At 29.8% G+C, this 21,443-nt stretch overlaps 2 protein-coding genes across 4 annotated transcripts in view; one reads left to right on the top strand and one right to left on the bottom strand.

Moving 5' to 3' along the window:
* The window catches only part of LOC100197243 (heparan sulfate 2-O-sulfotransferase 1), a 30,290-nt gene extending 20,427 nt beyond the window's left edge, over nt 1–9,863 (bottom strand). Inside the window, exon 1 of the mRNA XM_065802257.1 lies at nt 9,751–9,863. Coding sequence (XP_065658329.1) covers nt 9,751–9,861 — 111 coding nt within the window. The 5' untranslated portion in view covers nt 9,862–9,863. The remainder of the gene's footprint in view (nt 1–9,750) is intronic.
* Nucleotides 9,864–11,525: 1,662 nt separating this feature from the next.
* On the top strand, nt 11,526–17,768 carry LOC100214019 (sodium/potassium/calcium exchanger 3). 3 transcript variants are annotated; one of them, XM_065802254.1, is made up of 7 exons: nt 11,526–11,659; nt 14,019–14,516; nt 14,616–14,719; nt 14,926–15,026; nt 15,470–15,687; nt 16,864–17,217; nt 17,393–17,768. In XM_065802254.1, the coding sequence occupies exons 2-7, from the start codon at nt 14,303–14,305 to the stop codon at nt 17,719–17,721; spliced, it is 1,320 nt and encodes a 439-aa protein (XP_065658326.1). In that variant the 5' UTR covers nt 11,526–11,659; nt 14,019–14,302; the 3' UTR covers nt 17,722–17,768. The 3 variants fall into 3 exon arrangements, with proteins under 3 accessions (XP_065658326.1, XP_065658324.1, XP_065658325.1); XM_065802252.1 differs by lacking the exon at nt 11,526–11,659 and adding an exon at nt 12,128–12,387; XM_065802253.1 differs by lacking the exon at nt 11,526–11,659 and adding an exon at nt 13,409–13,587.
* Nucleotides 17,769–21,443: the final 3,675 nt, after the last annotated feature.

Raw genomic sequence — 21,443 nt, 5'->3', positions numbered from 1 at the left:
AAGTTAACATTTTAGGAGTTTTTGTTTAAAGACTGCGATTTCGCAATACTTTTGAAAAGCTCTACATAAACATTAATATATAAATGTTTGGAGTTTGCTCCATGTCGTTACATAAAGTTAAATTCTCAAACAAAAACAAAAAGCTTGCTATAGGCCGATTTTAAATATGTGATTGGAATCTGGTTGTTTAAATATTTTGATTTGTACTTTTGTTAACTTTTTTACTTTAAATTTTTGAAAACTTAAAGTAAAAAAATCAACAAAAATTTACTGAAAAAAAAAAGAACTTGATGCTATTTCATCTGTCAGATAAAATAACTTCAAGACTAGAGTTGTTAACCGGAAGATTTCGTACAATTCCGGAAAAATAAAACTCTTTCGGAAGGATATTGTGAATCAGGATTTTTTTCCTTTTTCGTACCGAATTTTACGAAACAAAAAAACCGTCGATTTTCATTTCGCAAATGCTACTTACGAAATATAGCCTTTCGCAAGTTGAATTACGAAATAAAACTATTTCGCCACACACGAAAGTAGCGCTTACCGAAGTCGCACTTGCAAAACAAGCTCTTTTGCTAAACGACGTTTTGAAGTCTTTAAAAATATTTTGTTGGCTAAACGGATATAATTGTAAAAAATAAAAATTTTATTTACCAAAATGTTTATCATAAAATTTTATTTTCAGTATTGCAACATATGAACATTTTAAGGTTTCATATAATAATGACAAAAACCAATTTCTTTCGAAACAAAACTCTTTCGCACCGCAACTTGCGGAACAGTTTCGAAAAAAAACTTACAAAACGCGACATAATAAGTATATTTAATTACGTTTTAAGAATCAAATACGCATAGTTAACTAAGTAATTAAAATACTAATTTTTTATGATATTGATAAATTTCCGTTTTAAATTTTTATAAAAAAAATTAAGACTTTCATAGAATATACTTTTAATGTCGTCATAGAATATACTTTTAATGTCGTTAATAGTCGTTTAATGAATAAGATTTAAATAATGAAGATAACTTGAACAATGTTAACATACGAATGCAATTGCGTAATTGGGAAACAATGCCTTTGTTGAAATTAAAAAAAGACCTAATTAAAGTGATGAATGCTAAAACTTAATTATATAATAAAATGCCAAAAAATAGCTCTCACTTGTTTTTAAATAGAATAGTTTTATGTTTAGTCAGTTTCACTTTTTTTATTTTTGAGGTGCTCTGTTATATGCGCTTTCGCGTTTATTACCTCAATAACAACAAGTAAATTATAAAAAAATTTTAAAGACATTCTTTTTTAATGATTTTTTCTAAAATGTTTTCCTTAATATATATAAAAAAAAATCAGGGTGGGAAGGTGGGAAGGTGAGAAAGGCATTTGTTGTCCCTTTTGTCGTTGGCCCTGAAAAATATTTTAATTTGCAACATCCCAACGTTATTGGGACTATACAACTGCTGAAAGTTTTAAAGCACTAGCTATATTGGAGAGCAGTAAAAAATTAGTTGCAAGATTTTGTAGCAAAAAGGTGGGTACGTACAATATGACCCTTCCCCCTGAAACAATTTTAACATAGAAGCTCGCTAGGACTATACAAGCGCTGAAATATTTAGAGCTGTAGCTAGCCTGACAGGTAGTGATAAATTAATTGCAAGATTCAGTAAGAACTGAAAACGGCCAAACAACATTTAAAGCTCAATTAAACTTTGTAATGGAACCAAATATTTTACTAAGTTTTTATATATGAGAGTATAAATAGTAAACCTCCATTTCTGCTAAGCCAAAGACAATAAACAACCGAAAGTCGGAAGTTAACTAAAGTCGGTACTTGATAAACATAAATATATATATAAACACTGGCATAGAGACATGTTGCGGAAGGAGCGTTGCTCTTTCCCTCAAAACTAACTCAGCGTTTTAGTTTTTTCTAAACCTGTGTGTGTGTAACTATTGAAGAATCATTTAACAATATTAATTTATTTAAATATTAAATAATAACGATTTTTTGTATAACAGTTTAATGAATGCTTTTGAGTCTATTCTGTAAGCGCACATTCCGAAACGCTCCTTCCGTAAGAAACTGTTTCGCAAGTATTCTTTCGAAATGATTTGTTTCGAAAAAAGTTTCTTTTCGTAAAGGATTATTAAGGAATCATTATTAATAACTTTTTTGTATAATGCGTTACGGAAGGTGAATTTACGCACGAACTTGAATATACTTGAAATGCGAAAGATTAAAAGGCTAAATTTTCGTAAGTTTTCGTTTACGGTGAACAACCCTATTTCAGACACTTTTCTTCACAATCGACCATATAATTTTAAATTTGAAAGTGTGCTTTTATGAACCATCCTACTAAATTCGCTATATTAAATAAATTAAAATAAGCGGTTGTTGTGGTTATGAAAACTTATAAATTTTTTTTAAAAAAAAGTTAAAACTCTGAGTCCATGATATTATGCATATTATCATGGACTCAAAGCTCTTGGTAATGGTGGTAATAGAGCAGGATCGATACTTGCACGATCAGATGCCACCATTTCATTATATTTATGTTTCTTGATCTGCTGTAGATTGAAACAAGGTGAATGAAGCAGCTCAAAAAAACAAATACCTCTCTTACCAATATCATCAGTAGAAATATTTTCCTTCTAGAATAAATCTGCAGCAGATTTCAATTCATTTGAATTTTTCAACTTTGTAAAAATTGTGGTTTTGCCGAAGTTATGGATTGCTGTTGTTGTGTCACGCCTAGTGAATGCGTGTGCAAATAATACATAATTTAAAAGAGTATCATCACTTGTCTTTACAGCATTCTGAATTTTATAACATAATCTTTAATCTGTAGCCTTATTTCGCGTCAACGTTTTTAAAAAGATGTCTTGAGGTTGTGCTTCAGTTGTACATGATGTATCAATAGACATAAAATATCAGTGTCATCCGAATAAATTGTGACTGACTCAACGTTGTCAATCTCAAGCGCTAGCTTAACAATACTTGTGTCTGCATCACTGGGACAACAAATAACTTATAAATCATTGTTTTGTAACCTCAATGCTATAAGCCTGTCAAAATCATTTTTGCTTTTGTAATTAATTAGGAATATACTTCTTTCTGCTGAGCATTGGTTGAGGTCATTGATTTCAACTCTTTGTGATATCTTACCAGATCGCTTTTGGTGAATACTATCTTTAGTAGACGACTGATAACCATCAATAATGATTGGTTCAAGTTGTAAGTGTTGAGAAAAATCAATGTATTTTTGAAAAATGTCACCTAAGCCCAAACTAACAAGTTGATCTCCAACCATGAATAGGTTATGAGTAAAAAACCATGATTGTATTTTTTAAAAGTTGTCACTTTTCACGTTTCATTTATGCGGAGATGTTAGAGTGCTCATCGCATCACTTACTTCTGCGCATCGATACAAAGTTTTCGTCCAAACCCTCAACACATTTTCAGTTAAGCTTTTACCAATAACTCCACCTCGACCTTTCAATAACTTCATCAGAATCTGTTCAATTGCTAGATCAGTCCATATCCCTGACCATTTTTTTTCGGTTCTTCTAACAGTGTGATTACCTGCCATGTATTGTGCGTAAATTAGAGGGTGTTCTGTTTGCAAGACATCAACGGTCTGAAGGTAAAGCCTGCACAATTTTGCATAGTTATTGTGGCTTGTTGCAGCAAAAAGATTGAGCATGCACTTAGTTGCAGAAATATGTAATGACCAGTTACTTGTTCTCTCTGCTCTAATAAACTCTTGGACCACAGTTACGTATTGTACATAATGTAACCATAAAGATGATGTTCGTGAATTTAATGAAAAAGTCTTTTTTCTCTGTAAACCAGTTTAGCAATCTAACCGCCAGATTATTACTTTCAAGAACACAAGTGTCTTCTGAATCATACATTTCTAAAAAAAATTTCTGCTCACTATCATTCAAATCACCCCAAAAATTCTTTAATATCAGTGAATTTATTGCTGATGCACATAAAAAAATGTCCTCGTATAGCGCGTGAAAAGGCTTTTCCTGATTGCATGTGTCCTGTTAAAGGGGCATAGAATTTTCCTGATTGCATGCGTACTGTTAAAGGAGCATAAAATGTTTCGAGAGCGCTTCTCAAACCACTTCCTTCCATCATACATCCAATTGAACCTAGAAAACTCATAAGTTGATGGAAAAACGAACAAATTTATCTTAGTTTTCGTAGAGACTATTTCGTATGCTTTTATGTAAAGCTGCTGATCAAATATAATGGATAGCATTGTAACATTCATTTTTTTGGAGTGATCAATGATGAAGCAAAGTAGTGAATATAGGGCTGTCAAATCAGTGGCGTGTAAATTAATCACTGGTAGTATAGCAATGTTATATTTCTGTTTTTTCAATATTATTTGTTGCAGAACTCATGAAGCCAATCCAATATGGTCATGGATTTTTGAAAAGGTAGCCAATGTGTCATAGAAGATCAATAAAACGAGGTTGAATTTTTTCCTAAAATTAAAATAAAACAATTAGTTTTCAAACTTTGTAAAGTGAAATATTTTTTTAAACTGTAGTATGCATGACAAAGCTAAATGACTAGTTTGAATATTGTTTTTGTTAATGAAGGTATGTCAGGTATGTAGTACTGCCTAATCATTATCCCATTGTTTGATTGATATTTGACCATAGTTCCTTTTTATCTCTTGGAAGTTTATTTCTTTTGAACGAAACATCTGTGAATTTTCCATTTGCAATTGCAATTATCTTAAGACCATGGTGCGTATTTTTTCCATCAACAGTAGCAATGTCATGGTCTGTGTTGTCAGCAGCAAATTGAAGAAAGGAGGTTCCCTCTCCGGAGATAATCTCGTCGATAGTATCATATTTTACAACATTCTGTTTGTAACGGATAACCTTAAAAAAATTACATGAACATTGGTATTGTTCGGATTCTAGTAATTCTGATAAAAATAAATAATACGCATCTTTATTATTATACAAGTAAATACTATACATATCAGCACTTTAATAAAATAAAACTTACCTCGTCATAACTAACACCAAATTCCAATTTTGATAGCAGTATTTTCAGCCATTTTGATGAAAGACAGTTATCGACAGCAACGCTAAGTCTAAACTGCAATGGCATAATAGATCTGGGACGTGTTCCTGAAAATAAAGCTTGTGATATTGAAACTTGTTTTAAAGGTGCTTGAACTAGTTCATTAATAAATGTTTTTAATAATTGAGGTACATGAATAACTGAGGTACATGAATAACTGAGGTACACGGCTTCCTTCAATGTTTAAGATGTCCTCTTTGGAAGGATATGCGTTGGAATTGTGGTCATGATTCTTTATAAAATTTTTCAAAAGTTTTGTAGTTGTTAAAACAACACGTTCTCTCTCGTCGTTTACATTTGTGTTTTTTTCTTGGTACCATTTTTCACATAAGATGTCTCTAACACTGTCCAATAAAATAATATTGTTTCTGCCTTCTCTTTTGACAAAGTGTAAAGACTCACCGTACATTTCCTTTAATTTGATTTTGGTTATTTTTATTGAATAAACGTCTTCATTGATTAACATCATTTTCGAAATTCTGACAACGTGTACAACTCTATGTCTCTTTCTAACAATTCACATATAGTATTGAATGATATCATTTTGTTACTGCAAGTAGAACGTCCAGATCTTGAATATTTTGGTAAAGAGTTCTCGAAGCTGGCTCTACATGATACGTGATATCTGCCTTCTGCTGCTACTAGATCATTCACACTGATTAAACGTGCTTCTATTGTTTTAGCTAGTTGGTCTTCTCTATTGCGGCATATTTCAATAGTGGAAGAATGTATGGCTGATTTTTTTGTACGTACTTCTTCAAATTTATTGCGATTTGGATTTTTTCTGTCATAGATACAATCACCGCCACATTGTTTTTTAAAATTAAATAGTTCCATTTTGGCTCTAGTAATACTCTCTGTCTCGATTTTCATTGATCTTTTTCGAGAGCGATTTTTTTAAAAATTCCTACAGGATAAATGGATATAAGTGTTCGCCTTTGTTCTTTTGTTCAGTTTGAGCTTATCAACTAAAGTATCTAAATTAAGCTTCACAGCATGCTCTATGATAGCAGTGAGGGGATGTTTTTTCTTGCTATAATCAGAATACTTCGAACCTACATGGTTCAAAGGATCCTATATTCTTACACCTTCTCCGCATTTAACACATAACGTTATTCTATTTGATATGTCAGTTTGAATTTAACCTTCCATTATTATTTTTTCTTTAAATAAGAAGACAGTCAACCACACAAAATAGTTTTTTTTTATATCTAATTCAATATTTAATTCACAGCTGTTTCAAATACATTGATAAATATAAGTATTTTTTATATTGTTTTCCTAATAGCTAAGATTTCAAAAAGAAATTCATTTTTATAATAAAATGCATACTTAAGCTTTCAGAAATATTTAATTCCTTTTGTTCAGTCATTCAATAACATCATAGTAATTGAATTACACTTTTTTATTTAATAATGAAGCTATGATATCTAAGAACACTGTTTCATATTTATTATATTTTTTTAAAAAAATGAAAAAACCTACATTCTTATTTTGATACGCCGTTTTTTTTGCCCAACTCCAAAAAAGTGACAAGATACACCATTAGAAAGCTGATAAGACTATCTTTCTAATGATATATAATGTCTCAATAAAATGTTTTTCTAGGTTTCACTATTTTTGGCCAAATGCGACAGTACTACAAAATGATATTTATTTCTGGAAATAACTAACTAGAATAATTGTAAGATAATAGAATAATAAAAGAATAATTGTTGTCTGGAATAGACTAATTAAAATGAGTTCAATGAATAGCCATTAATAAATAAACAAAAAAAATTGTTTTTATTTTTGTTAGAATGGTTGTTACGACTAAGGCCATCCAGAACGGGGGTGAAGGGTATCCCCCCCCCCCCCAAGCTTTTATATATGCATTTGAGTTAGCACATTTGTAAATTTAGCATTTCAGTTATCAAGTTTTGAAGTATAATTGGAAAATGACAAATATCGAGGACCTTTCTTTGTGTGTGTCTTTAGTTGGCAAAAAACATAAACGACCCTCCCCCCTCCCTATGAGAGACCTCCTCGGGACGGCCCTGAAAACAACCACGCTGAATAAGAGAAGCAAAAAGCAGCATCATAGCTACAAATATGCCCGGCTCCTTTACAATAAATTTTTATCATGGCCTCTAACCTATTTCCTCCCGTCACAAAAATTAATACTAAAACAAATAAACCATAAAAATGCCTTTTCGAAGCATTTTTGCAAAAGTTCTTTTTTTCTAAAAAGTTATAAATCCCAACTTAAAAGAAAAACGAAATATTAGAGAAAAAAATAAGGGTACGACCCCCCTTGCTTAGGAAACAAATTTAACATGCATGTTCATCAGGAATAAAAAAAAGTGAAGTTCTCCAGTTGGCTCTGAAAACAATTTTAAGATATAGTTTAATTAAATTTACACAAATTTAGGAAGTTTCAGAGCTCTAGCTAGCCTGGAAAGTATTGAAAAATCAATCGCAAGATTCCAGGATAAATGATAGCCGACAAACATCTTGTGAAATCAAACTAACGTTTGAAAAAAGATTACAAATTTATTATAAAGCACTATTTTAAATGAATAAAATTTTATTTTTCTAATCATCCTTGTGCGGGTCTGACACCAACGCAACAAGGAAATTATTAGGGTGCCCTCAACCTATAGCAGATCTTTTTTTTCTTTTTTCATATAGATTATATATGATAAACGTAATAAAACATTATATCTGATAAACACTCCTTTAATTATATAAATTATATATATAAATAGTTTATATATAGATAGTTTAAATAGATATATATAGATAGCTTAAATGACTTATAATTTTTTGAAAACTGTTTTAGCAGTCGATGTCCTTGCGGATACCAAAAATGTTATTTTGCGTCATACTATTATAAAAAAATACTCGATTGAAAAGGAAAATACAAGGAAAAAAAACTAGAGAAATTGCGCGCTCTAACGACAGTGACTTAGTCAAGGTTTACACATGCATGAAATAGCCCTAGCTTAGAAATTATGCCCCCCTTCCCCCCGCTAAAGTTTCATTATGGCCACTAACTTATTTCTGCTCAAAAAAAAAAAAAAATCAATGATTATTTAGCAGCCCCTATTAGCACCCATGCGGCAGGGAGCACGTCTCTACACTACTGGTATACCCGCATGTTGACAATATTTGCCCCCAACTATAATAGAACCACACTTTATGATATACGTGAAAAAAAATCTTTTCCCGATGCCCCACCACAAACACTGCCCACATAGATTTGAGTATTACCTGAAGTATTACCTAGAAGTGCCCTCAAACAGGCAATGGATTTAAATACGCTACCTATCTCAAAATTTATGTTAAATCAATATGAAATGACTGTTCTTTGAGAAAGTAAATAATATAACTTACATTTTACTAACTTACAAAGTAAAGTATAAAATTTCAAAGAAAAAATTTACTTTTATTTGCAAAAGTAAATAACAATTTTTTTCAAATTACTTTTATGTAAGCTGCTATTGCTAATTACTTACTTTTACACTTATAAGTAATTTGTTGTTATGATGTAGTTTTATCTTACTTTGTAAAGTAAGTGTTATGTTTTTTAAATATTGTATTTACGGAAGTTTACTTCATAAATAACTTTTTTTACATTTAAAAAGTAAATTACATTTCGATGTAAAGTTTTTACATAATTCTAACCCAAATTACTTTTCAAAGTAATTTACTTTACACGACTTACTATTAAAAGTAAGTTACATTTACAAGTAAAAGTAAAAATGCAAATAACTTTTACTTGTAAAAGTGAATTACTTTTTCAAGTAAGAGTTACTCATTTAAAAAACTTAACTTAAGTAATTAAGTTTTACATGTTATATAATTTATGAAAAAGAACGAGTTACTTTTAAATGTAAGTAAATTATATTTTTTTTTATATGAGTTATGTAAAGTAATTTACGCTTAAAAGTATTTCGCGTTTTTACATCAAAATGAGTAAAAGTGCCATCCCTAGTCGTAATCATTGCGAGTACAATGCGGAGTTGTTAGTCCTTGGCCTTGGCCTTGCCTTAAGGCCAAATAATTAAGACCATGGCCTTGAAACTTTTGGTCTTCGCCTTGATCTTGGCCTTGAAAATTTTTGCCTTGGCCTTTATTGTATAGGCCTTAGTCTTCAAAAAAAAATTACTTTAAATTAAATTTAAATTAAAGAATTAAAAGTTTTCATTTTTTATTTTTATGTATTTTTGTTTTTGGCTTTCATATATATCTACAAGATTGTTTTCGTATTGATTTTGTAGAATTTTGCGTATAACCTTGGCTTATTATTTAACATGTGGTTTATTGTCACAACAATTGTTATCTACGGTTTTGTTAATAATTGGCCTTAACGTTAGAGAAAAATTTAATTCTTTGGTCTTGAAAATGTTTGCGTAGACCTTGGCCTTGAAACTCTAATTTTTGGTCAAAACCTTAAAAATCTTGGCCTTGGTCTTGTCCTTGGGTCAGTCTTGGCCTTGTTATTTTTACCCTTGTTAACAACTCTGGTACAATGCTTTAACTACTGCGCTAAACTGCTAAAGTAGCTTCATTATCATGTAAAACATAATACATAAAAATTAATGTATTTATACCAAATCACGCTAGTATTAAAACTATAATTATATAAACTGCTTACCTTAACACGCGATTTACCAAGATGGTACGACTCATTATCTTCATTTACAAAGGACTTTGTTTTTCTTTGAAAGTTTGATTTATTATCTTTACTAATAGCTGTTAATAGCATTCTAATTATAATAATATGTAACTTTTTTTTAGATAGTGTTGGGGAAATGGGACTGTTTATATCTAATTAAAGGATCTTTTTTTTTTAAGTAAGCAAAACTTACCAGTTTTGCTTACTTAAAAAAAAAAAGATCATTTAATTAGATATAAACAGTCCCATTTCCCCAAAACTATCTAAAAAAAAGTTACAAATGCTGCTTTATGGCACAAAAAGATTCAAATTTGCTGACAAATGGTATAAATATTCGATAAATAATGATGATGGGTGCGGGGGGGGGGCGGGGGGGGCGGGGGGAAGAGTGGAGAAGGGGTTGACTTCACATCCACCACACACACCCTTTGCGTCGGCCTTATATATATTTAAGTATACATTTATATATATATAAATATAAATATAAATATATATATATATATATATATATATATATATATATATATATATATATATATATATATATATATATATATATATATATATATATATATATATATATATATATATATATATATATATATATATATATATATATATATATAGATAGATAGATAGATAGATAGATAGATAGATAGATAGATAAACGCGTATGAATGAGACTTTGTTAAAAGACAAGTCCATAATAACTTATCGATCTAGTGGCATAATCAATAATAACTTATTGAGTCAAATAGTCCAAAATAGCTTATCTAAATAATTTGGTTTGGAATTTATTGGTTTTCATGGAATTTTTTAATTGCCTGTTGACAGTTGCAAAAATTATTTTCGAATAACTGACTGTTTTTTTTCGGATCTTCGTCGTCGATCTTCAACAATGTAGCTACTTGCATTATCAGCATTCCAATTAGTTTTTCATTGCTCATAGATCTACACCGCTTATAGATATACACCATCCATTAATCGCCCGGTCAGATCTACACCGCCCTTACATCTACACCGCCCGGTGAGTTTTATACCACCCAGAATTTTCTTTTAATTTAAAGGAACAAAAAACTATTTGATTACAATGCCTAATAAGGATTGAATTCAAAACTCAAATTTTTAGTCTTAATGGGCATTTTAACCTTCATGGGTAATGAGGAAGAATGCTTATTGGCATATTCTAGAACTTGTTAAAAAGAAAAAAAAATTTCAATTTGGAATTTGGTGCCTTGGGTTACCGAACTGCATCTTCTTTAAAAGATTGTAAAATAAAAACTAATAATTAAATAAATGAAATTGATTAAGGTCGTTTAATACATAGTCTGAAGACCAATTTCTTCAAATTTAAATAAATGGTATGATTTTTCTCCGCAATTTTTATAATTTTGTTTTTGTCATTAATAAGCCTAATATAGTTTTTATGTATCATTTATAAATAAATTGTAGATAATTTTAATAAACAGACTGTGGTTATCTGATTATATCTGCAATTACCCGATATTTCAAAATGTTTTATTTATGTTTGGAATTAAGAAGCTTCACAACATCATAACAAAAAATAGTTTGTTTGGTAATAAAAGCGGTAGGTTATTTACAGGTTAATAATTTTTTTTATTTCATAATCTTAATAGCACCATACTAATTCACGCATAGCAACACAGTAGCCCTGTTGACTACCAACCTACTTATCAACCTACTTAAAGTTTTGATAAATAAAATAAATAAAAGAGGGAAATTAAACATTCTTTTGATGACTGTATATTTTTAGTAATGTATGAATTGTCAGGATTGCAAATTATTGAGAATATAAAAAGTTGATATATCTGCCCTGAAAAGTTTGAAAGTTAAAAGTTTAATTTCAGAAAATCTATTCTTCTTTGACGTAAGTTATTTGAATGCTACTTTTTTCTAAAAATGAAAATAAAAAAATAATTTTTTTTTTTTTTCAAGTTGCTGTATTTTGGCTTTTCTGGCCAGCAATACATGTACAATCCAATCATGGCTGAAAATCCATAAAAACTAAATTTTATTTTTTTAAACAGTTGTAAACACTAAATGCTTTTCTCTTATACTAAAAAAAAATACTCATTTCGTTGACTTATTTCGTTGACTAAGAAAATATATATTCCTCTGATATTAAAAAGAACAAACACATAATATCCTTAACTTAAAAAAAGTGAAACTTTTCTGGCTCGACAATATAATTAATACAAAATATAAAATTAATACAACACTCGAATAAGAAATGCTTAGCTATCAACTTGAAAGAAATGCTTAGCCATCAACTTGAAAGAATTTTTTGAGTATTGAGTAATTTTTCGATTCACTTAACCAATAGACCGAATGAGAGTAATTTGCCTAAATTTACTTTAAACCACCTCCGGCGCAGCAATATTAAAAAAAAATATGTAAATGAGAGAATTAATTATTACTTTTTAAAAATAATATTATAAAATAATACAAAAATATGGTAACCTGACATGACAATTGCTTACTTCCATCGAAAAAATTATGCAAAAAAGTGGCGTTTACTTTTTGCTTTTGTAGCGTTAACGCTGATAATTTGTTGGCATGGTTTTAATAGCAACGATCATACCGAGGAACGTTATCGTGAGTTTAGCATTTTAATTGTAACGTAACACTCTAAAAACTTAATTTTCATCGTATTTAAAGCGTTAAAATATTATTTTAGTTTTTTTTTTTGTATTTATCTTTTTTTAGTTTCAACATTTTGTTAAAATATTTCTTTACAATTTAAAAAGCTCTGTCTAATTTATTCAGTGCTGCAAATTATTTATTTACAACAATATATACTATTATAATATATTATATTAGATACAATAATAAATACTAGTATGAGATATATTCGCAAATATTTTATAGTTGTTGATTTTTAGTGGTATTCTATGGGTGTAACTTTTTTTTAGTGGTGTTTTATCGGTGTAACTTTTTAAGGATCTTTTTTATCAAGTGACCTAGTGACTAAATTATAAATTTTAGTTTTTAATTTTCATTACAATTTTTTTTACCTCTGAAAACTGCAATATTTTTGTTTTGGCTTTAAAAACTTAAGCCTTTGTCAAGGTTAGGGTTAGGGTTAAATGGCTTGATGGTCTTAAAAAGTTTTATCAAATGGCACAATGGTCTTAATTTTAATTTTTTAAAACCTTTATTAGCTCATTTTTAGCAAATCTATTTTCAGTAAACTAAAATTAGAGATGGTGTCTCGATAAAAATACTCATTTTGGGCAGACGTTAAATGCATCCGACTGTTTTCTTGTGGAAGGCCTCCTAGGCTTAGACTTTAGGGGTAAACAGATTCTATCTGTTGACCAGCTTCGCACCCTTTCTTCATCTATTAGACAGGTGTAAATGTATTTATAATACATTGTTTCCAGTTTAGGATGTTGAATGCTAAATCTTTTTAACTCAATGCATGGGTTTTGCTTTTTTTCTGTTTATATAACTAGGCAACTTATTCTATTATCTCCTTATGAGGGTACAGCTCCAAAACTCAATTTTATGGCTCTGAGGCCGGCTGGCAGTAAAGTTTTTTGAACTCTGTGGTAGCTCTCAGAGAGGTTAGTTTCCTTATTGATTTTAATTATGGCAAATTATTTTATTAAACTTTTTTTGTTCAGTATATTCACGAAACATAGATGAATAGATTAGTCAGAATGAAAGACAAAACTAAGGTCCTCAATTATTTGAATTTCAATAGACCAAAGCAATTATAAATGGATGAATCCTCCACCTCCTAAACCTCAAGAAAAACAAGAATGCTTGACAATTACAACTTATACCAAAGAGGTAATTGTATACTACCAAGAAGAACAAAGTAAAATAATGTCATTTTTCACGGAACCGTTTTAGTGTAATAACGTAATTTTCGATAAAATACCGCATAGCTATTGTATAAAGTTAAATACCGCGTAACTATCGTTGTATAAAAATAATCACATTCCTGTTTTAAAATAATTTTTAAAAAATGCTTAAAAATAAATCAAAAGCAATCAAAGCATAGCAAATAAATGATAAAACCTTAAAAAAATTTAATGATTTAGAGATTTATAGTTGTTTTTTATGTTGTGTTTTCTAAAACCTATGTTAACAAATTTCTAAATTTGCGTTGAATTAATAAATCTCATTAGTACGAAATTTAATGGGAAAACTGAATCTCAAAACTAAAAACAACGTTATACTATAAAAAACAATTTTCTAATGTGCTTTTTTTATTTTAGGAAGTCGTCGATATCTGCACGTTATTAAAAGCTATGAGGCGGATTTTGAGTATGTTAACAGTCCAGGTTCAAGGCATGGTTTTGTTGCTCGGACAGAACAACAGCTATACGACAATCATTTAAAAAAAAATTTTTTACCCCTATCCACCGATAATTTTGCTTCAGATATAAATTTGAATACATCGTCAAATAGTTTTGAATTAGTAAACTTAACTGAAACAGTAAAAGAGAGCCATGAAAATACTACGTGTCTTCTTCCTTCAATTTCAGAGTTTCCCCCTGATATGTTTACCACATCCCAGAAGAAACATGGAGCAATTATATTTCATGTGTTTATTTCCATGTATATGTTTGCTGGGTTAGCGATTGTTTGCGATTACTACTTTATATCATCTCTGGAAGTAATATGCCACAAATTAAAATTACAAACAGACGTTGCGGGGGCCTCTTTAATGGCAATAGGAAGTTCAGCGCCGGAGCTTTTTGCATCCTTGATAGGTAAAGTATACTTTATAAATTCCTACATTGATCTGTATATTTAATTATTTATTTTTTAGGTTCATAAAATTTTTTAGAAACATTCCGTTCTATTTAAAGGAGTTTTCATAACAAAAGGTGACATTGGAATCGGAACAATACTTGGATCAGCTGTTTTCAATGTTTTATTTGTTCTTGGAATCAGTGGCATAGTTGCAAGCAAGGTTTATTTTTGTTTACTAAGTTTGCATGAAAATAAAAAACGAAAATTGTAAATCTGAATTTTTAAAATGATTTACAAAAATCTAACTGTAAAACCGTTGTTAAAGATTACAAGATGTTCGTTTTTCTCTTTTAACAAGTTATTCATTTGTTAACAATTTAAATTTTTTTTAATGGTTTAATATTTTCCAAAATTATTATACATTAGGTTTTAAAACTAGCATGGTGGCCCCTCACAAGAGATTGTTTGTGTTACGCGTTCACATTAATCGTTCTAACAATTGTCATTTTTGACGGATCTGTAACATGGTTGGTTTTAAGTTTTTTTTTGTTTTTATTTTTATTGATTTTACTTTATTGTTTTTAAATTTTTTGGTTATTGTTATTTGTTATAGTTTTATCGATTATTTCAATAATCGATAAACATTGTTAGGTTGCATTATTTCAGTAATCGATAAACTTTGCCCTTTACTAAATTACTGATCTTGCACTTTTAATAAAGATTATAAAAAGTTTTAATATTTTTTCTCCTCTGGGAGTGTCAAAGTTCTTTACAGTTTAAAAAAAAAGGGTATATATACTGATCGTACTGCAGAATAGTTGTCTTACTGCTATTCGTAACTATGTTAAATAATTCTGTGACATATTTTATTTATTGTAACTTATAATTTTATTTATTACCCATTTTATGGGACAAGTACCGCTGGTTTATTAATTCTTTGTTCTAAAGAAAGCTTAAAATTTAATTTAAGGAAAGAAGCTGCCATCATGTTACTATTGTACGTTGCATATCTACTTCTTATGTGGTACAATGAAAGTATAGAGAGAAAATTTTATGACTATATAGGAGATACCAAAACACGGGATGAGCGATTTACAACAAGAGAAGGAGAAAGAGTTACTTGGAAAAACACACTAGAAGAAAATAAAAACGGAGAAATAGGGCAACAAAAAGAAGAAGTTTTCTATGGTATACTAAAACTGTTTTACAATAATCAATGTTATGTAGTTTACAATACTCGTAATATTATATATTTATATTATTCTATTTTTGTAAGAATATATAATTTAGTGGCGTGTTTAAACCTGTGCGTAAAAATAGCATGAAAAAATTAGTAAAAAACCTTTTGGCCTAAAGTTTAAAAGGCAATAAAATTTTATTAAGTAAACGATGTTGCTAAACTTTAAATTTAAATTCAAGTATTTAAACAGATTTACAATATTTTTTTTGTATATACATATAGTTTATGATTTAGAAATGCATGCCTAAGTTAAGGTGGTTTCCCTAGAAAAAAGAAAAAAATCAAAATTGCGCATATATATACTTTTTACATGTCATTCTACACTCTTTCTAACAATATATTTTTTGGGGGTCATTTGAAGTATAAAGATAAAAAATTTGGGTTTTAGAATAAAAGTTTGTGTTGTTTTTCTTTGCACTTTTAAATTGCATTTTTTGCGAAATATGATTTTCATGCCATTTTAAGTTTTTCAAATCTCATATTTTCATAAATATTAAACTGTATGACTTGAAATTTTTTGGAAACATTTTTCAAACATGCACCTAGAAATTGAGCGGGGAGAAATTAATGACTCTTTATTTTATTTCATTTATTTTAATTCTGTATTTGAATAGAGGGTTTTAAAAGTGTATTTTTTTACGTTAACCGGCATCTTGAGTTTTTAAGCATGTCTATAAATTTTTTTTTTGCTTATTTTCTTTATATATAATACTGTAAAAAAATGCGAACTCAGCTTTAAAAAATGACCATTTTGTTATAAAAACTATACTTTTTAAATTTGTACTTTGTTTCTAGTATTAAAAAACTTATATTAAAACAGTTTGCTATTATTTATGAAAGAAAATAGCTTTTTTCTAGAGGTACCACCTTAAATTTAATCGTTAGAAATCTCAATAATATCATTTTTGAATCAATGGACGATTATTGCTTTGACGAGTTCATTAAAATGGTTGCAATTTATAGCAGTTTTGAAACAAAGATTTCCTTTTAAGTTAAAAAAATTTTTATCTTTATATAAATGATTGGAGCTAAATATAAAGCTGGCTTCTTAGTCGACGTAGATATTTCTAATTGTTTTATGTGAAATTTAGGTATAAAAAAAATAAATATTTTTTTACATTTAGAAACTGATACCTCAGAGTCCGAAGAAGACGTATATCCAATAGAGGAACCCAAAAAGTTGTTTGAATTTCCTACTAATATCTTAGATCGACTAACATGGGTTTTGCTTTTTCCTCTTAATGCCATATTTTTTTTTTCAATACCTGATATACGACGTCGTAACCTTCGAGGATACGTAACAATAACTTTCATTATTTCAATTTTATGGATAGGTACTTTGACTTATATTCTTGTCTGGATGGTTACAATTATTGGCTTCACATTGGATATTCCTGAAGCTGTTATGGGATTAACCTTGGTTGCATTTGGAAGTAGTTTGCCAGACGCATTATCAAGTATTTATGTTGCAAGAATAGGTAACTTATCTTTTAGGCATAAGTTTTTTAAAAAGGTTTTTAGGTTTTGTCTATGATATTGTAATTTCATAAAATTAAATTTTACATAGTAAAACTATACACTTCCAGGAAATGTTATTAAGAGAAATTATATATTGATAAAGTTTTACAACATTTTAAACGCATTTTTATCTAGGCAAAGGAGATATGGCAGTTGCACAAGCGCTAGGAAGTAATGTATTTGATATCTTATTTGGATTAGGTTTACCTTGGCTAATAAAAACATTAATTTACGATTTGGATTCTACAATCGAGGTTCAAAGTGTAGGGATGTTAGTTTCAAGTTTTGTCATTTTTATATCAGTGATTTGTACATTGGCTACTTTTCATTATCGTAACTACTATCTTGATAAAACTATAGGTTACGGAATGTTATCTTCTTACGCAGTTTTTCTTGTGGTATCTGTTTTAATGGAAATATTTGTGTGGAGTAAATACCACCCTCCCACTTGTAAATACGTTTAAGTTTTTTTGATAAGTTTCTATTTATATGAAATGAATCTATTTGTAAATATTGTAATATTATTTGTCCATATACCTCACCTTATTTTTCATTGACCCGTGTACCTCCTTTTTTTTTAGTTCTTGTTGAAAGTAGAGATAAAGATTTTTTTTTGAGTTCTTGGAGCACTTTGAATGCAACATTCAAAAAAAAATCTTTATCTCTACTTTCGTTTTGTGTCTTAAGTATGAAGCTCAGTTATCTCATCAGGTAACACATTAGCCAGATCTTGATGCGTAAATTATTTACCAAATATTTTCAAAGATTTTTTTTTGAAACAACTGAAACTATACATGAAGGGTAGAGTGTTAATGAGCTTTTTTCTGACATTTTGTCTAAGTGAACTGGTTTCTGAACGCTTAGTTATACGCTATTCTAAAATGGACTCCATGACAACTTTTTGTATATAAAGACAAACACGTCTCCTCCAAAAAATTGCTGTTAAGATATCTATAGTAAGAACAAAATTGAATTTTTAACGACTAGAATAATAATAAAGCAATTCAATTCTATTCTCTTGTGTTGAAAGTAAAGACTATGGTGTCTTATTGCAGCGGCGTACGATTTAGAAAAAAGATGTTTCCTGATAGACTTTAATTTAGCATTGCTTATGAGCTGCCAATTTTCCTTAACTATCATCGCAAAGGGTAATTGGTTTAAAACTGGAAGAATAACTACTGCTGATAACTGATCTTTGAAAACTCTTGAAACCCGTGTGTACCTCTTGATTAGTATCTAGAAGCTGTGCTTATTATTCCGGCCACTTATTGCGAGTTATGTCAATTGAAAATTGATTTAAGGCTTGCAGATTCAATGATCAAAAATAAATATTACCCTCTTTACCTGCCATTAATTTTAAAAGTACTTTTCTGATTTCCTGAACACCGGTTTTCTAAATCCAATCTAGGGGAACCATTAAAAGGTTTTTATTGAAAACGCGGTCACTACCCGTATACGTTTTATTAAAGGACAAATAAAAATAATGACAGCATCTGGTAGGCGGTTAAGCAGACGGGTAATAATTTCCGATATATCGTTTTTAAAAAAAAGATATATCGGAAATTTTTAAAGATAAAATTAAAGATAAGTTGTGTCATATCCAGTAAAGAATAAATTATTTTGTTTTATTTTATACGTAAATCAAAATACAAAACACAAGTAACATGAATCTGCCTCTCTCAAACAACTCCAACCATAGTAAATGCTAATCATTTTGCTTAAATGGTGAGCAACCACGACTGTGAAAAAGTCAAAATATTTTGCATAGACTTCACGTAAGATCAAATGCCACATTGAGTTCAGCCAATACGATATTCCATCCTCTAGATCATTTTAGAGTGAATGAGTCTCATTCTGTGTGTAAACTAATGAAAGAAACGCTCATGGACAAGAAACCCTGTTGTAAAGTCCTGTGATGGACGTTGGTATTTTTTTGAGACATATATTAAAGCTACCTCGTTGCCGTGGCATGTTTTGAGGTTTGAGTGGAAAAAATTTTTGGTATAGATCTTGCATATATTCATCGAATGCAGCTCTATTGTTATCTAGATAATGAAAAATACTTTCTTCTTATTAGGAATTAAACACCTTGTTTTATACTTATCATAGCATATACAAATATATAATTGAGTTTTTTTTGAAAATAATATTAATTTTGGATAAACATTCAACATTATATTACGATAGAGAAAAAACATCGGTGTACTACAGCCCAAATGGGTACTGGCGTGGACTTTATGCAATTAAAAAACTCTTAGACGCGGCAAAGATTTCCTAAAAAGTTGCTAGTAAATGGTTGACAAACTTGTTTTTCAAATCTATTTTTCCTGTCCTAGCTATATTCCAAAAGCTGCATTCAATGAAAACCGTTCTTATGCAGTTCATCAGGCCAACTTACTTACATTATGAACAAATTGGTCAAGGCACTAACAAATACGCTGTCATAGTTGTTGAAATGACTGCTTGCTATAAGGAAGCTAAAGGTGTTTAGCTTGCTTACAGCAAACAGGAACGCGCCAGACCTCAGATCTTTATGAATTCATTAAAGCTGTAAAGATATGAAGTTTCGCGCATGTCTTTGTAGTTGTCAGGTGTTTCAACTTCGAACAATAAACTGTTGGTGTTCGTGTTGAGCAGTAGCGTCTTCACTAGGTATTTTGAATTGTTGAACCTTGTCTGTTTAACATAAATGAGACTTTTCAGTTTTAAAATTTTCAATTATTATTAAACCAATAAAATTAAAAAGATTTAAAAAAAAAAAATTACAAAGGTTTTTATTTTATAAAAATAAAAAGATAACTATAAAGATATTTATATTAGAGTTAAATAATGCAAAGGTAAGAACAACAAAATTTTTAAACATTTTTTCCTACATTTCAGTATTCATTTCAAATTATAGTGCTATTCAAGGTTCCTCCCTGAATTTCACATTTCTATTGATGCAAGTTGTCACTATTCTGAGCAAATAATAGAGTTTTAAATTACGGTTATGCGTGTTGTATTGTTTCGGTTAGAGACTAACTTAGTGCATTCAGTGAAGTTTGTATTAAGGTTTTCAACTAATTTTTGTTGATACTAGCTCAACTATTTTTTTGGCGAATACCAGAGCTTTAGGAAGGAAATCAATAGTCATGCAGATGTTCAGGGTATTCAATGTCAACCTCAACCCAGTGAAAAAAAAATCTTGTTTCACATGGGTTTCATGTGGGTTCCCATGTATTCCACACGGAACCCACGTGGGGCCCATGTGGAAAAAACGTTTTTTTTTACTGGGGAGGGCAAAGTTTCCGGCGCTTTATCTGTTGTAATCTGTTATAGCTAGAACATTTTTCACTCTGAGTCAAGTGGAAGACTCCAACAGGCAACCGCTGCATCATTAAGTACATGGTGTAGCTAATCGGCTTAGCACTGTCTAAGGACACGAAGAAGAGTTACATGTTGATATCAGTGCGGAGCTTCAGGTTGAACTTCGGCTTTTTAGGCAGGGCATCTCATAAAGTCCCAGGACTAAAAAAGTTTTGAAGACCTTGTGAGGATGCCGGTTGCTACCCTAATTTAATCCACTTTTTGACAGTTTTGAGTAGAAAGCCTCTTTTTTTGGTAGCTGCACTTCATCAAAGCGGTCATAACTGTCTACATATTCATATGGATACACTCCCTTATGGCGTATAGGTATCTAAGTATCAATTTGTCATTTTTTAGTTTTGAGTAAGTCATGCAGCGTCAGATTTGAAAATAAACTGTCTAGTGAGTGATTCGTTTACTATAAGCTGTTAACAAATGGAAAAGTAATATCCGGAAAACTATGTTTGGTTCTAAAGAATAAGCGAGGGATGTTCATTGATCAAATTTTCAACAAATCCCATTTTCCTTTAGTATCTATTCTTATCTCTATAATCTGAGTTTGTTTCTTTCCAGTTATCTTCCTAAAATAGATCATATAAGAAACCAAATCAGATTTAAGCTATTTGAAGTTTAATCTTCAATAGAATGCGTTCTTTGGATATAACTGATTCATTCAATTTTTAAACCTACGCTCGGTACTCGATAAAGAAGAATATTTTTCTTGAAAGAGATTTTCGTGGTCTGTAAGAGCTTAAACTTTTAAAGGTCCATAATTAAGAAATGCTCTCAAAACAGTGTCTTTAAAAACAGTGTAAATTGAAACTAGGTGATGTTTTCTTTT

Source organism: Hydra vulgaris, chromosome 08 (assembly GCF_038396675.1).
Source record: "Hydra vulgaris chromosome 08, alternate assembly HydraT2T_AEP".
NCBI classification, from domain to species: domain Eukaryota; kingdom Metazoa; phylum Cnidaria; class Hydrozoa; order Anthoathecata; family Hydridae; genus Hydra; species Hydra vulgaris.
This window is presented reverse-complemented; position numbering and strand designations above follow the sequence as displayed.

Excerpts from the sequence above, each read along its gene's own strand:
- LOC100214019 (XM_065802252.1), top strand. The coding sequence starts at position 12,258 with ATGACAATTGCTTACTTCCATCGAAAAAATTATGCAAAAAAGTGGCGT. Across the intron at positions 14,720-14,925 it reads GTGGCATAGTTGCAAGCAAG|GTTTTAAAACTAGCATGGTG; the intron begins GTTTATTTTTGT and ends ATTATACATTAG. Across the intron at positions 15,027-15,469 it reads TTTGACGGATCTGTAACATG|GAAAGAAGCTGCCATCATGT; the intron begins GTTGGTTTTAAG and ends ATTTAATTTAAG.